This window comes from Falco rusticolus, chromosome Z, assembly GCF_015220075.1.
Source record: "Falco rusticolus isolate bFalRus1 chromosome Z, bFalRus1.pri, whole genome shotgun sequence".
In the NCBI taxonomy this organism is placed as follows: domain Eukaryota; kingdom Metazoa; phylum Chordata; class Aves; order Falconiformes; family Falconidae; genus Falco; species Falco rusticolus.
In genome coordinates, this window is record NC_051210.1 from 62,548,628 (window position 1) to 62,563,180 (window position 14,553).

At 38.4% G+C, this 14,553-nt stretch overlaps 1 protein-coding gene across 4 annotated transcripts in view; it reads right to left on the reverse strand.

The window, feature by feature from the left end:
* Positions 1-2,653: 2,653 nt before the first annotated feature.
* IPO11 (importin 11) overlaps positions 2,654-14,553 on the reverse strand; it is a 99,815-nt gene continuing 87,915 nt past the window's right edge. For all 4 annotated transcript variants that reach the window (XM_037373979.1, XM_037373977.1, XM_037373978.1 and 1 more), the window contains exons 31-33: positions 13,545-13,640; positions 9,166-9,250; positions 2,654-2,977 (exon numbers count right to left, since the gene is read on the reverse strand). In XM_037373979.1, coding sequence (XP_037229876.1) covers positions 2,813-2,977; positions 9,166-9,250; positions 13,545-13,640 — 346 coding nt within the window. In that variant the 3' untranslated portion in view covers positions 2,654-2,812. The remainder of the gene's footprint in view (positions 2,978-9,165; positions 9,251-13,544; positions 13,641-14,553) is intronic.

A 14,553-nucleotide genomic window follows, 5' to 3' on the forward strand; every position in this document is an offset into this window, starting at 1 on the left:
ATCGCCCCTTCTGAAAAGTGAACTGATAGAACTTGTAAGCCTCAACTGTTTAATTGTTCTGTAGGAAATAAAATGGATCCTGATTTAAATTATTTTTTGCCTCAAAAAACAACGCTCAAAGTGTGACAGGATCAAAGATCCTCCCTCACTAGAACTTCAGAAACTTGCTTTCACTGCTTCGGTGTCAGGCAATTTGTTGTATTTGGTTTCTCTTCTTCCCCAGGAGGCTAAAGTCAGAAGTTTCAACAGCAACAAAAAGGGCTAAAGCTTGCTGCTGTCCAAACCCGCAACCTTCCAGTGAAAATTTAATCCTATATATAAGGATTTAATATAGAAGGATATTATATATGAGATTTTCTGCTGTTTTAAGCTGGTATTTCCCCACTTTCTCAGTGCTATACTGCTGCTGAGGAGAGGGACACTTGTTTTGCAGTGAGCTGACAGTGGTTGTGATATAAGCAGTTAATGGTGATGACAGTTGTTTTCATTTATAGTCCAAGCCTTGCAGTACAATCTTCCAAGATGAAAAGCTAAACACCTAGTGACAATTTTAACTTGTTCCCAGCACATACAAAAATGAATACATACACTTATTCAGAGACATTACTCAGAAAGTTAATCACAATGTTATCGTGCCATTATTAGCCAAAAGTATGTCCATCATTCCTGACAAGAGCCTAGGTCAACATTATTTACCATGCACTAAAACAGATTGCAGTTAACACTCCACCACGTGAGGTAATGGGGGTTCGGGGGTTAGAATGTCTCAGAGAACAACGCAGACAGGCAGGTCTGGCTCAGCTGCATGCAGCTGTGCTGGCAAGTTTGACCTGGCTGCAAGACACTTGGAGGCTCCGGCACACAGCAGAAATGCAGAGAGCATGCGGCCCTTTTTGGCCAGGGCTGGACTACAGAGGGTAGGACCTACCTCCCTCTGAAACATCAGGGAGCACCATTCAGTGCTGCACAAGTGATCATACCAAACTGTGATAGAAAAGTATTGCTTCCCAAACCGAGGTTTTCTGTACGTCATGCATTCATGCAGTACAGGGTCAAAACCCACAAGGCTGACCAGATCTGTGCTAGGTTTACACTGAGCCAAAAGCTGAGGGTCTCTGCAGATTAACTATGCAACAAATGCAATTTCAGTCAAATGCCACCCGGTTCTGGTAACTATAGTTCACAGCTGAAAGGGACTGTGAGCACGCCAAGTCCCTTCCAAGCACCAAAGATAACTAGCCCAAACTCTTTAATTGTGAGAATTGATGTTGGTGTACGATTGAAGAAGCGACATGCAGATAATGTACAAACTGTAACAATTCTTCTAACAAACCTCCCTGCACCAAGGTAAAAAGCAGGAAACAATGTCTAATCAAACAACTTCTGCAAAGAGATGCCGGCAGCTGGGTTCAGGGGAGGTTTTGCATTCAGAGGTGCAGAAGCCCCAACAGCCTCTGGCACTGAAGCCGAAGGAGGAGGAGGGAACGGTCAGGCTTCCTCTGCAAACAGAAGGAAGGTTTCAAAAACGATTACTACCCGAAGGGCCAGTAAAGAAAAAGATTCAGTTTTTTTAAAGCATCTGGTTGTCTGGTAGGTTTATTAAAAGCATGTAGGTGTCTTTTAACATCTAATCCCCTCAGGGGGCGGGGAAGGAAATCTACCTTAATACCTTAATTATCCAAGAAAATAAAGTTCACTTCAACTTTGAAAGTGGAAGATCAGAACTTCAAAGGAAAATCTCAAAATGGAAAAGGGCCTTCTCTCCGCCCTCCCACCCACAAGGTGCTGAAGACAAAGGCACACAGAAATGAGCAGCTCTACCCTGTCGTTCCTGCAGTCACCCAGGTAAGTAATAAATAATTACAACTCAAAGAGAGCCTCGCATTTGCAAATAATTATGTCAACTGTGACCACCTAGGCTCAAACTTCTCAGTAACAATTATGAAGTATCCTGATGATAAGTCTTTGATGAATAAAAGCCAAGAATTGAGATACTGAACAATTGCAATTTTAAGCAGCCCAGGTATAGCCAAGAATTAATTGGAATTAATTACTCATCTACCTCTGGTGATTTCCTCTGTCTTATGACACCTAAAAGTAAGATAGAAGGGGCTCAAGAAAGCAAGAAATCTTTCGTAACAGAAATAAAGAAATACGTGGTAAAACCGCAAACCCACATTTCCAGATAGAGATACACACTGATATTCTATAACACCACTTCAAATACAATGGAAGTGTTAAAATTAAGTTTCTTTCTCTCTGAGACAATTCAAATGGGAATTAGCATTCTCTCATGAAGGAGTATTTCTGCTCACAGTCTTACTGCCTTCCTAACTCCTTCTACTTGTATGGTGAACACACAGTCAAGAAACAGTAATACGAATGGGAGAAAGTTATAGATACATTTGATATATATATCAAGACAAGCACCTCCTGAAACTGAATTATACTGCTGGATTAATACACACTTCTCATTAATATAGATTACTAAATTCCTTCAGACCTCTCAGTTTATGACAGCTTCGTGAACCAAAAAGCCAGTAATGGTACCAAAAAAATAGTACTACCTAGGACAGCATATACAATGTTAGGAATCATGGAAGTGTTACTCTGATGATATAATGCTAACTACATTATTAAAAAAACAACAACATAAAACATTACCAAAGTTAGTTTAATAGCAACAGAAACTAATTTTTTAACACAAGTTATTTTCAGCTTTCAGTAGGCTCTTCCATACAAGATGGAAGGCTAGAGTTCTTTATTTTTTTAAAAGGGAAATTGGACACAAAAAAATCTTATGTCTGCTCATTTAAAAGCCTTGTAAAAATTCCTGTAGCTGTGCAACTATTTCTGTATCCACTGTTTCCATAAGTGCCTGAAAACCTTGTTCTCCCAGTAATTCCTGCTGTGCCTTTAGCTTCTCATAGACGAACTGCTGCAATGAGACAGTGTGTACAGGGTCCTTCAGTGCAAGCTGTGGAAAACATGTAAGAGAAAATTATATAATAATGCACTAAAAAAATACTCTGAGTTACTCATCTGTTTTATAACCTCAGGTCAAGAAATAAATCTCCTTTTCTTTACACTTAATTGAGAAACAAGAGGAAAAACTCCTGTAAAACGAAGAATAAATCATTATCAAAACCAAGTATCAGTTTAAAACTATTGGAAATAGTCTCAAATCATGCACCCAGACTGCTGTAAGATTTCACTCTTCTATAAGATAAAATAAATTTCAAAGCTGCTTTGTTAATTACTGCTGAATGAGTTTCCCATAACTCCTAAAAAACACACCAGATATTACCATGATAAGCACTTTAGAGATGGGGTGAACTATGGTCAGTTATACTTTATCAATAAGGAAACCAAACACCGAAAATGTTGAACTAGTTTAGATTATATGACAAACAACAGCTAAAAGAAACTGTTCATGTGCATAAAGAATAGACACACTTCTTCAGCAGTAGTACCTATACAATCTCATCAGTCCAGCTGGACTATGCACTTTTCCCTTGGGTAGGGAGGGACAGAGTATTTGTCACTATTTTCCACAAGTTAATTGCTTCTTCATGAAAGTAAAAAAAAAAAGTAAATGAAAGGGTTACACTGACAGAGGACCTATTCAATTTCAGTATCAGAAGACAGGTTGGGCAGGTTAAGTTCAGGGATAGTTCTGCAGCATTCATCCCTCAGTCCACCATGCTGGAGAAAGGTGGGGACACCTGAAGCTTGCAGCATCCTAAAGTAGTAGGATCTTGAAATAAATGGGCAATTACTGTAGACCTGTGACCTGTTCATCTTGGTATCAAACAACACTACAGTTTATGCTGGAAGGTCAGGAAACAAAATGTAATGCTAGATCTCAAAGCCCACTCCAACAGCAGACTTCAGACTTCGTAATACCCTGCTATAGTGCTATTTCCAAAGAAATGAGGCATATTAAACATGCACAACTGCTCTTTTGGCATGATAAAATCAAAAGTATTTGAATTTTAATATGGAGTGGAAGACATTAAACCTTAAGATTATTCACCTATTTATTAAGCAATATTATTCCTAAAACAGGGGGAGATACTGAGTGAAACAGACACATAAATATAACACAGAGTAAAACATCAAAACCCTCTGTAACTACTGCTACAAAAAAAATTAGTCTTATTTCTTATGAACAACTCCAGTGAAAAACTAGGCTGCTTTTTAGCCTCTTCTATCAGTGCTTGCAAGTTCTTCTTTCTTATTATGGTCATCTCACCTTTCATATTGTAAATCTCTTAATCATTCCCTCAATATTGGAATTAAATTTTTAAAAAGATTTCCAGAACTTGAGAGATCTCTTCAGTTTAAGTATGGACACATTGATACTAAAAAGGGAGCAAGAATGCTGGACATAAAATACTTATTCATCACAACAGTTAGTACCTTGTGACTGTGATGTTCTGTGGAAGACTGGAAAAATCATTTAAGAGGGGAATGTATCCTTTACTTTTAACAGTGACTATAAAATGGAGACAGATGATACGAAAATTTCCTAACACCAAAGCTTTTTAACAGTGTAACTCACATTAAATCTGTGCCTAATTTGTAACTTAGGTATATAAAGAGAAATTCTACCCCAAACGATGAAGTATTACTTCTAGTAAACCACATTATCATGTAAAACTTAATCATTTGGCTTATTATATTGTAACTTATTTATTTATTTTCCCAAAGATATAAAATTACAATTAATTTAGTTTCTTGCCATACTAGCACAGAATTAAAAAAACTCCCAAACCTGCTATATATACATATAAGCATCATCTAAAACATGTACCAGCATGGATAATTCAAGTTTAAATACAATAGACTTTTATTGGTAAACAGTTATCCTCTCCATAGTTTCTAATAAAAAGCTGAGAAAGCTTAACTCCCTTCTTGAACAATGATACCAGAGTTCTTCAAAACATACATTAAGGGCACATAAAAATTAGTCACCTGAGGTCTATACACTATGTGCAATGCAAGGTCATGAATCACTCTCCACCTAGTTACATTTTCCTCTGTAATTGCAATGAGGCTAAAATACAGCAATATCTGAAAACGTCAATTACAGAAAGTTATCATAAACTTATAAAGCACTGTTGTAGCTAAAACTCTAGTAATTATGAGCTATGAATAATAATAAAGAGAGGTACTAATGACAGGATAAAGAGACAGATCAAAGAAAAATATCTAGACTCTGTGAACATCGGAATGTGATACTTGGCATGGACCATGCCAGTTTACCTTTTTTCTCATATTAATGGCCTTAAAAGTTGCAAAGCAGTATTATTTTGAAGGAGAGAAGCCATTTATCTTTTCATTATTGTTTTATGAGGTTTAAACTCTGAGCCCTGATACAAACTGCTGATTCAGCCATGGAATTTACAAGAGGGTAGAAAACTCTCACAGCAATTAAGTGGGACAAGACTAGAAACTTTCTTAAATCATCTGCAGATTCCCTTTAGGTTGTTCTTGATCTTCCTCTTCTCATTTCAAATATTTGTTCCCACTTCTATACCAGAAGCCGCTTGGTACTGTAATTGTTCTAAATGTCACATGAATTGAGTGTGTGCCCTGGATGTTCATACAGAGAGGAAGAAACTCTGGTACAGGTGGGTAGGAGCGGGCCCAGGTTGGTGTTTTGTTTTTACAGTTTCTCAAATCAAATGCTAGCTGCACTTTCAAAGCCATGATTAACAATCGTGGTTATTATTTGACACTTCTACTACTAGTGACCTACCCAAATGACCTGTATAATTTTGAAATAAACAGCCATGAGAAGTAGCCAGTCTCAATTTCTGCACCATCCACAAAAATTTATACCAAGCAATTTCAGCTGGGATTCAAAATAAATTTATAGCAGACTTTCTTAACAACTAGAGTTTGCTTGCTTTAATGGCTGTGACAAATTGCAAAGGAATAAGAATACAGTGAATACTAAAGTTAGCTTTAAAAAAAATGACAGTATAGAAGACTCAAGTCTGAAATATATCCGGAATAATCAGCTAAATATGGGAAAAGAAGAGTGAGCTACTCTTACAAAAGAGGACTGAGAGGAGAAAACTAATGGATTCTTATAATGCTTAGGAATCTAGAGAACAGAGTAACCATGGAGATAGTTACATCTAGACTATAAAATCTGAAACAAAAATAAAGCTTCAATGTTTGTGCATGACAGTTTATTCCGTGTAAACCTTCTATGAAACAAAGGTGTTTAAATCATAAGCAACTGCTTACAGAAAACAGGAAAGTGACATGCAAGGGAAGATACTTTTCCCACGTAAATCAAAACCTGCTTTGTCATTTCCTTATCAGTTTTGGCTTGTACTTACCAAAGCACAGCCACTTCTCTTTATTCAATGGACATTGTCTCTATTGCATGTAACCCCAGAACAGTTCCCTCATTATGACTGCGTTCATCAACACTGTACTGGTGCATTGTATTACATCATAAATCAAATCAATGCCCTACTTTTCATTTTGCCCGATATCTGCACTGAAGGTAGTTGTCCTGGTTTCAGCTGGGATAGAGTTAATTTTCTGTTTAGTAGCTGGTGCAGTGCTGTGTTTTGGATTTGGTGTGAGAACAACGCTGATGGCACACTGATGGTTTTAGTTGCTGCTGGGTAATGTTTATACTTAATCAAGGACTTTTCAGTTTCTCAGCCCCTGCAAGGGAGAGGGCTGGAGGGGCACAGACATTGGGAGGGGACACAGCCAGGACAGATGAAACAAACTAGCCAAAGGGACATTTCATATTATGTGATGTCATGATCAGTATATAAACGGGGGGGAGCTGGCCAGGACCAACCAAGAGCTGCTTGGATGCTGGGCATCAGCCAGCAGGTGGTGAACAATTGTATTGTGCATCACATATTTTTTTTCCTTTGTGTTTTATTCCCCCACTGACCCCTCTCCCCCATCTCCTTCCTTTTCATTACAGTTGTCATCATTGTTGTGATATTTCATTTTATTTCAATTATGAAAATGTTCTTATCTCAGCCCATGAGTTTTACCTTTTCCCCCATTCTTCTCCCCAGCCTGCTGAAGCGGGGCTGGAGAGAGTGAACAAGCAGCTCTGTGGTACTTAGTTGCTGGCTGGGGTTAAACCATGACAGTAGTTGTCCTGGTTTCAGCTGGGATGGAGTTAAGTTTCTTCTTGGTAGTTAGTACGGTGCGGTGTTTTGGCTATGATGTGAGAACAGTGATGATGGCACACTGATGGTTTTAGTTGTTGCTGGGTGATGTTTATAGCAAGTCAAGGGCTTTTCAGTTCCTTGGGCCCTGCCAGCCAGAGGGCTGGAGGGGCACGGGAAACTGGGAGGGGACACAGCCAGGACAGGTGACCCAAACTGGCCAAAGGGACATTGCATACCATATGACGTCAATGTGAGTATATAAACTGGGGGAAGAAGAAGGCAGGGGGGGACATTTGGCCTTACGGTGTTTGTGTGATGGAGCCCGGCTTCCCTGGGGATGGCCGAACCCCTGCCTGCCCGTGGGAAGTGGTGAGTGAATTCCTTGCTTTGCTTTGCTTGTGTGCAGCTTTTGCTTTACCTATTAAATTGCTCTTCTCTCAACCCTGGAGTTTTACATTCCTTTCCCATTCTCCTCCCCATCCCTCTGGGTGAGGGGGGAGTGAGCAAGTGGCTGCGTGGGCTGGGCTGCCAGCTGGGGTTAAACCACAACAGCAGTCCACAGCAAATCTAACAACTCTACATTCCTTAATGTGTATCCAAACTATTAAAGTTAACCTGTAACTGAAAAATTAAGATAATTTCTGCAAGAAAGTAATTAAAACTTTAGATAAACAGAAATAAAATCTTAATATATTCAAAGAAAACTAAGAAAATGAAAGGACTGTAGATTTAAATTCGCTTTGTTTTTTACATTTGATTAACAAACCAAACTTATCTCTCTCCTTATTGATATATAGACATATCAATTCCTATCAATAAAAGATATATGCCTATCAATATATGTCAAGAGACTACCCAAACCCGTGAAGAATAATTATTACCATTTGCAACAAACACCTAGAATTAAATTTAAACCTGCAAACTGGAAGAAAGTTTAACCAAATTTAACAGAGTCTAGAGATGCTTTTAAGAATAAGTGAATTACAGAGTTATCTGATACATTTTTAAGGACCATTGAAAATAATAGTTTCGTGGGTTTTTTAAATCTGAAATTGCAAGATACTAGGAATTTCTCTTAAGGCATTACTAATAGCAGAAGAATAAGCATAAGTGTATGTGTCATCTTTTTTTTTAAAAAAAATGGAACCATATATTGATTAATATTTAAAAGAAAAGCTTACTATCTAACCAAAAGCATCCAGCAGCTTAAAAAAAACAAACCCAAATTAAAACTATCAAAATCCATCCAAACTCTTTTCTGCTCCTACAAGAAGAAATAAAGTACTAAAGAACTGTTCCCAGATACCCTTTTGGCTACATGTAGGTCAAATGCATGACAGCAAATGCATGACAGGGACACACACATCTACTCAATCATCCAACTCTAGATTTTGCAATTACTCAATGCCAAGCAGTCAGACTATTTTATTCCACAGAATTTCTACACTGCAGTTTTCTGTGTGAGGAACCAGTTTTCCTGAAGTCTTAGAAAAATAAGTTAAATTATGAGATGCTGACAGATTAAGTTGGACAAAAACAGCACAACTGCATGATACCTAATCCAGGTAGCTTCATCTGAATCAGTGCTTTTTATTAACAGATCTTTACATTAAAAAAAGGTTCTATGCAGATCAATAACTGTTCAGGTAAAACACATAATCTAATATAATAAAGATTATTAAGTATGAGAAACTTGGCCTGCCATTACATTTTGGTAAGCTCCCTGCATTTTCCAATAAACCCTTTTTGCAGTATCTTAGTATTAAAAAGTCCAGAATTTGCGAATAGATGATGTTTATTTTGGCAACATTTTCCAAGACTGAAAAAGAAAGCAGAAGAGTTGTGGCTGCAAAGTTTGCCATCAAAGCGTTTTTCTTCTTTGATTCAAGAGATGAGTTTTCCAAGAACAACAGATGAACCAAACTCAAAGGCAAAGAATTTAGTCTGACACAAGTGAATTCCATAATCAGTTCTATAATTGAATAACAGATCTAAAACTTACCATTTTTTTCCTTTTGTCTTGTTCTGTGGGAGGTTCCTCATCTTCTGTACCTTTGGGCTCTTCAAAATGAAGCATCAACATACAGCTAAGAATGGGAATAAGAATAGTTTTAACATACATTGTGATTAAAATTTTTTTTAAAGCATTTAAGTGCACTTATTAAAACTAATATTAAAACTGCTACTGGTTCTGGACACTAACATGTGCAAGACACTGAACAATAATGTTTTAGGTGGACAGAAATGAGCTAGCTTCTGCAGTCATTTCTTTAGAGTTTTTTCTAAGCAGGTAAAGCAAAGCTTTTAAGTTTCCTATTTTTGTTTTGCTCCACCCCCAACTCGTAGTTCCCTACATGCACAGGTAACAGCCATATTTTAACTATTATTTTTGTAGTAAGTATAAAACCAGGAAAAAATGGAAAAAATGGAAAAAAAAAAGTACTTTAAATGCCAGAGGTTTTTCTGTCTCTTGAACCAGTTTGAATGGACTTTATAAAGACACTGCTGCAATCTACAGCAAACATGCTTTAGATTCACTTTACCTTCCCTACATTGAAAGAATACAGAAATATTCCATCAGTTTACCAAACTTTTCCTAGAAAATCAGCTTTAAAAAACAAAAGGATTTAAAAACGTCTCAGGTGACAACAACTTGACACTGTGTATTAGGTATGTTTTATGGCAGGAAGGACACATAACTCACATATTACAAAGCACTGAGACAGACGCACATTATTGCTCATGTTCACCCCTGTACTACTGTGCATTTTTCATTGCTGCATTCCACTAGCAGGTGAAATGTTCCTGCAGCTAAATTGAATAACCTGTTTTACAGTTACTAAAATGGAAAAAGTTGTGATCCTATGTGAAAATGTTCAGATTTACTGTTTATATATTCAATTTATTATTAACATGTGTTTAGAGCTGTATGCAACCCTTGCTAAACAGCATGGCAGAAACGTCAGATCAAACACAGAAGCCACTTCCAAAAAAGGTATTAGTTATTTCAAAATAACACATCAAATCTCATGTCTCCTTATAAATGCCATGATTTCTCACAATTCAGTATATGAAAGTAAAAGGAGACAAATACGTCAATTGCCAAAGCATAAAAGATTTAATTAACTTTTCCAGTCCTTGGTATGTTTTAGGTACCACAAAGAGTAATTCAAAAAACTACGAGATGAGGGAATAAGAAAAAAGAGTTTGTATAATCTGCAGAACCGTGAGTATTGATGAGACAAGACTAGAGCAATGGAATAACGCTCCTCTTTCCAGCAAATGTGAGGTCTGTAATTATCACTACAAGGCAAAACACAGAACACTAGGAAACCTGCTGAGCGTAATCCCTTGTACTTACTGTAAGCCTGGGCACCATGCAATAATTTTCATAACCTGATCAAAACTGTTTAAAGACTGTTGACACCTTTTATCTCTGCACTGGTATTTGGAAAGGCTTTTCCAAAATCTCACTGCTCTAGCTAAAAGTGTCCTGATTTCTGCTGGGATAGAGTTAATTTTGTTCCCAGCAGCCTGTGTAGAGCTGTGTTTTGAATTTGGTGTGAGAACAATGTTGGTAACATGCTGATGCTTTTAGTTGTCACTGGGTGATGTTTACACTAAGTCAAGGGCTTTTCAGTTTCTCAGCCCCTGCCAGTCAGAGGGCTGGAGGGGCACGGGACACTGGGAGGGGACACAGCCAGGACAGGTGACCTGAACTGGCCAAAGGGATATTCCATACCATGGGTGTTATGCATGGTATGTAAACTGGGGGAGGGGGCAGGGGGGTGTGAGTGAGTGGGTGCATGGTACTCAGTTTCTGGCTGAGGTTAAACCACGACAGTCCTTTTTGGCACCAAACATGGTGCAATACAGCAGAAATTTTTTTAAAACGGAGGAAAATAGTCCAAATCCTTCTGGGAAAATTGAACAATGTAATGGACTATTAAAGACCAAGCTGAAAGCAATGGGTGGTGGGACTTTCACACACTGGGATACTCATTCAGAAAAAGCCACCCGATTAGTCAGTGCTAGAGGACCTGCCAGCCAAGCTGGTCCTGCCCAGTCAAAGCTTTTATGTACTTAGAAGGTGATAAAGTTCCAGTAGTACACCTTTAAAATACGCTGGGGAAAACACAGTCATTCCTGCCTCAGGCAAAGGCAAAAAAGGGATTGCTTTTGCTCAAGGGCCTGGGATCACTTGGTGGGTAATGCACAAGGATGAGGAGGTTCAATGTGTGCCTCAAATGGATTTGATTTTGGGTGAAAACAGCCAATGCATTGAATTGTGCGATGGTAACTGCTATATGACATTGTGTATTGTCACTTCCATATATCCATTATTGCACCAGCTGCCACAAGGCACCCATCTCTACCACTTTGTATTTGGAGATCTGAACCCAACTCCCCTTCAATTGCCACACCAACCAAGAATGATTTAGGTGAAACGAGATCCTGAGTTTTACACATACCTTTCTGATTCTCTCCCCCATCCCTCTGCAGTAGGGGGCTGGGGGGGGGTAGGGGTGGGGGGGTAGGGCTCGGGCATGGGAGTGAGGGAGCAGCTCCATGGTACTTAGCTGCCAGCTGGGGTTAAACCACAAACACTTCCTTAGAATTTCCAGTTTAAATGTATTAATGGTCAACTTCCACTTAAGCCAACACTGTCATTTAATTTGTAGAATGTACTCCCTGTGCATGTTTACGCCCTCTTTCATTCTTTAGTGGCTGCATTTCTATATTGCTTCAGCCTCAATCTTCCTATGCTAAATGTTTAGTCTGCACTACAGTAATTAGATATTATGAATACACGATTTTTTTCTGAAGTTCAGGCTTAAATCATTCTTCTTCAACCTGGAGAGCCAGAATAGCACACACAACTCCAGATGAGTGCTCTCACTTCATTTACTTTCAGACTATGTCAAAAGATATAACACATGTCAGAATATTTCAAACAGTTCATTCAGTGTCTGTCAAGAGAAATGGTTTTGGTTCAGCATGACTATAATTTTATAATGCAAAACACTGTGTCCAGAGTTTGGAAAAATACAATGACAAGTTCTATAAGCCTTCAAGCTTAAAATATGAAATTAACTAGTGCGAAGTTTTACTTATTTCTCAGTGAGAACTCTTTTCACCAAGTGCTGGCAAAGCAATGTTGAGAAATCAAAGGGACACTATAACATTGTCTCTGATAGTAAATAGAACACAGCACCAAAGCACATTCCCAGACTTTGGGGTTACCTCTTCTATACTGAGAGTTGGGGGGGGGGGGGGAAGAGGGAAAAGTACTTTTGCAAGCAATTCTTGGGCATATTTCAGGCTCAGCACTAGTGTGGACTATTCTCAGTGTGCACTCATGTGCATACCACCTGTTTTAAGTGGAGCAAAATTTAATAGATTCTATGCAGGCTATTCCTTGCCAGCTGGCTTCAGTGTCAGCAAACATCCCCTTAAGCAATTAATTAATTAGTTCTGCTACAGTCTGTTCCATTATATGTAATTATCTGAAAGTAAGAAAATGTTTAATTCTTAGAATCCGGTAAATACTGTTATTAGAATAGTGTGTCTGTAAGGACATCTTGCAGAACACCTGTATTTAATGTCATACAACTCTCCATCATTCTAAAACTACGTAAGCATTAAGACAACAAAAATCTCTGTCCTAAAAAATCCTTACTATTCAGTGTTTTTTTACTTTTCCATGAAGTTTTACATCAATGGAATACCATCAGTAACCTGGAAGTCAGGAGGAGATAAATGAGTGTGGGGCTGGGTGGCAGTGCACTCTGAGCACCCCTGACACCACCTTCCTGCCACAAATGAACTCTAGCTCCCAGCTCTGGAAACTGTCTTCTAAGGTATGCTCTGTAGCAGGAGGTGTGTTAAGTGGAGCAACTGAAGGGGAGAACAGTCTTTGTGGGACAGGTGTTCAAGTTCTCCAGGCCATGAATTATTCCACACTAGGTCCACTAAATGAGGCTGAGGCATTTTGAAAAAGATCTTTGTTAAACTGCAGATGTCACACTCAAAGAAACTCCTGAGTTACCACCCCATCAACATACAAGCTTGCTGGATTGTAATTTTAGATATAATAGTTAAGTAAGCAAAAAGCTAATCTAAGCATATGAACATTTTTAAGACATCATTTAGTAGACAGCTTAATGAACAATATGAAATTATACTAATTTTGAGCCCTCCCTCTGCCCATTACAACTACTTTCCCTTAAGACTAAAACTTTCCTATCTTACTAAAACACTCACTCTTGTGAAAACAGAACTCTAAAAAGCATGACTTAACTGCCTACAGATTTTTCCAATCAAAACACTATATATAAAATAGCACTACTACCCCAGAAATTAATTAGATTTTCCACTTACTCTTTGTATGTTCCTGTTTCAGGATCTTCAGTCATAACATCATGCAGCCCTTCCACTGAAATGTTGATGATACCACAAAATTTATCTTGGATAACACTGAAAAAGAACAAAATTTATCTTGGGTAACATTGGAAAAGAACAGGAAAGTGACTTAGCTAAAGGAACTAAACAGGAAATTTGCTTAGTAACTGTAGAGCACATTTACTGAGCAGTATTTTCATCGCTTACTGCTTAGTCGAACATGCTATCAAACAGCTAATTCAGTTGAGTTTTTTTATTACACAATGACTTCAAAAATAGTCAAGAAACATTATTCTTAAATAGAATAAAATCTCATGTGCACCTACTGAAAACCTAGAAATAACTGCAAATGTAATAGAAGAAGAAATACATTAGCACAGGACTGAAGAACTGAGTGGGGAGGGCATGCTCCTGCTAGCATGAAGGTCAGAACTGGCTTCTGTTCCTAACACATTTACACATTTTCTTCCATCGCTATCCAATCCAAAATCTACACGCAAACTTGTATAGACGGTAAACTCCCCTACTGTTTTCTCTCCACAGCCTCAGGAGTATTTCGTCACCTTCCCTAGGCAGCTGAATGACACCTAGTTCTGCAGGAATACTTCTCTTAACTGCAGAAAGAAAGGTGGGGTGGGATTTCTCTGCTTAAACACAGGCACCTCTGGCTATTTGAAACACTAGGCTATTTAAGGTAACTGCAAAGAGCTGGTAGGGATCACTTGGGATCTAAGAGAGACAAGCACCTTTCCCCAGCATGAGCTGAAGGCTAGACTAGATATACCCCAATACCCTAAATGACACTAAACACTTACATTTATACACTTGCTCCAGCTTTAAGAACAGATGTGACAGTAGGGCAAGTGCACAGAAACACTAATTCCCCATGATTGGTAAAGCTGGTACCACCAGCTCCTGGTCAATGGACAGCTGCTGTTTGTGATGAATTTCCTGCTACTGTGGACCTAATGCCAAGGATGCTATTTTC